The 2540-nt window shown below is 67.7% G+C and overlaps 2 protein-coding genes across 2 annotated transcripts; both read right to left on the bottom strand.

Annotated features, from left to right (window-relative positions):
* Positions 1 to 88: 88 nt before the first annotated feature.
* Positions 89 to 912, bottom strand: LOC109862696 (the record flags this gene model as incomplete). The annotated part of the gene is made up of 1 exon (XM_020442811.1): positions 89 to 912. A coding segment is annotated over exon 1 (824 nt), but the record flags the coding sequence as incomplete, so codon positions are not given.
* A 37-nt stretch (positions 913 to 949) lies between these two features.
* LOC109862695 lies at positions 950 to 1735 on the bottom strand. The gene has a single exon (XM_020442810.1). The coding sequence runs from the start codon at positions 1733 to 1735 to the stop codon at positions 950 to 952; it is 786 nt and encodes a 261-aa protein (XP_020298399.1).
* Between the last annotated feature and the right edge of the window lie 805 nt (positions 1736 to 2540).

Genomic DNA, 2540 nt, shown 5'->3' with positions numbered 1-2540 from the left:
GGCGCGGCGCAGGACTTCTACCAGCCCCGGGAGGTAGGCTCTCCTTTTGCGGGCTCGCGTGTAACGGCGCCGGGCCACCACACAGAACCGCCGGAGGACCGCGATGTCCTCGGTCCACCAGTACGTGGACTTCTTTACTACGGTCCCCCGGACCCGCGTCATGGAGGCGTCGCAGGCGTCCGTTACTACGCCGGTGAGCCATGCCGCCTCCTCCTCAGCGCACACATCCCTCTCAGTGGGGACGCCCCACGTCGCCCCCAGGAGCGCGGCGTCAAACCGGTCCAAATCCCACTCCCGGATCTTCCACCTCGGGAATGTGGACCGGCGTACCTCCGGCGCGGACCCCGCGTGCTCGGACACCTCAAAGGTGACGTAGCGGTGGTCGGACAACGACTCCTGTCGCAACACCGACCACCCCCGCACCATAGGAGCCACCGCTGCGGACCCCAGTGTGAGATCCACAATGGAGGACCCCTGAGGACGGACGCANGTCGGCGCCGCGCCCTCATTCACGACCCGGAGGCCCAGGCCCGCCGCCCACCGCTCGAGCACGCGTCCGCGCCGATCCGTTNGGGGGGAGCCCCATGCCGACGACTTGGCGTTGAAATCGCCGACCACGAGCACANAAACTCCCCCGACCCGCGCCACGCTGGACCTCAGCGAGTCCAGGAACCGGTCGAAGCCGGCCCGGGAACAGTTGGGGGAGATGTAGCAGCTGTACACTGCGATTCTCCCCCACTTCACCGCCACGAACCCGTGGCCTCGGTCTACCACACCTCGGACCACGGGGCACCCCGGCCTGTGAGCCCAAGTAAGGGCGGCCACGCCGTCTTCGTCACCCGCCCACACCGGGGATTCTGGTACCCGCCAGGGCTCGGCAAGCGCCANCACGCCCGCCTCCTTCTCTCGCATGACCTGTAGCGCCAGGTCCTGCGCAGGCCCGCTATGGTTAACGTTTACCTGAACTACGCGGGCCATCGTGCGCGTCTACCTCCATGGCCTCCTGCTGGCCATGGGCGACCGTCCTCCGCACAGTCGTGGTGCCTCTTTTGGGGCCGTTGCGCCCTTTCGCGCGCGAAGGGCACGCTTCCCCCCCCAGTCTGTGCGCGGACGGGAGACCTCGGTCCGCGCACAGAACGCACCGAGCCAGACCCTGGCACAAGCGGGACTGGTGGCCGGCCTTGCCGCACCGGTAACAAAGGCCGCTCCTGTCCACGGTGTTCCGGCACGTCTGCCTGACATGGCCAAACTCCAGGCACTTGAAGCACTGGAGCTGGCGGCCAGGCAGGAGCGACACTCGCACGCTCGACCACCCCACGCGAAGGCGGCCGAGCTCGGCTACTTTTGTGGCCACCTCCAGTGGGCANCTCACCCACACCGCACCGAGGCGATCTCTCCCCTCAGTAACCGGGCCCACCGCTATGTCAGACGCCTGACAGCCGCCAAACTCGACGGAGCTTAGGCGGGCTACCAAGTCGTCAGCAGACACTGAGTCGTCCAGTCCGGTGAGACGGAGTTCACCTTTGCGGACTGGGCGACTAACCGTGGCTTTTCCCTGTAGTGCGGGGGATAGGGCCTCGGCCAACCGCGTGGCCTTGGCAGCGCCGTCGGGGCCCGGGATCTCGACCAAGATCCCACCCCCCACGTCCTTTCTCACGCGGGTCTCATCGATGCCCAGACCGGGCAGCGAGACCTTCTCCCGCGCAAGGCGCATGACGTCGGCGTAGGAAGGCATCCTACCCAAATCGTCAGGGGCGCACCTGATGGCCACCGCCGCTGCCGTACGACGGCGTCGTCGACGGCGACCGCCTTCGGCGGGAGCCGTGTGTTGCTGGCTCCCGCCCGCCCGGGTCTTAGGCGGACCTCNAGGGAGGTTTCCCTCCCGCTCTCCTCCCGCGTTGCGCGCGGAGTTGCGTTTGCCGCGGCGCGCCGCCGCGGCCCAACCGGCCTCCCCAGAAACGGGAAGGGGAGCCGTACCCGATCGCGTCGCGGACACTTCGCGGAGGAAACTGTTCGCTCCTCCACGAGCGCCGTCTTCGGCCCCCCCCCGCCACTCCGGACTTGACAGGAGCTGGACCGGCCCCCGAAGGGGGGTTTTCCTTCGGTGCTCGAGACCGGGGCGGCGCACCGCCGCCGCCGCTGCGTGAGCTCTCGGGGGGGGATATCGCACTCAGGAGCTGCTGCAGCAGCTCCTGCACCCCCCCGAGCTGACGCTCAATTGCTGACACTCTTGACTGGAGAGTGTCAGCCTCTCCCTTCCCGCCCGGGACTACCCGGGCACCGTCCAGGACTTTAACAGTCCCGCTCACCATCGGCCGGACCGCCGGTGGGATGACAGTCCCGGGAGGAAGAATCTCCATGGCCGTGATGACCGGGCCGCGGGGGGGGTCCGTCTGGACGGACGCCTCTCGACCCGGGCACTTCTTTGCTTCCGCCCGCGAAGCTGGAGCCGGAGCAATCCGCTTCTCGAACTGCTCCCGGAGATCGTTAATCTCCCTCCGGAGAATTCTGTTCTCCGCCTCCACTAATAGCAGTAACTA

This window comes from Pseudomyrmex gracilis, unplaced genomic scaffold (genome assembly GCF_002006095.1).
Source record: "Pseudomyrmex gracilis isolate BER0280 unplaced genomic scaffold, ASM200609v1 scaffold_2200, whole genome shotgun sequence".
Lineage (NCBI taxonomy): Eukaryota > Metazoa > Arthropoda > Insecta > Hymenoptera > Formicidae > Pseudomyrmex > Pseudomyrmex gracilis.
Note: the sequence above shows the minus strand (reverse complement) of the source record. Positions and strands in the feature narration are given on the sequence as shown.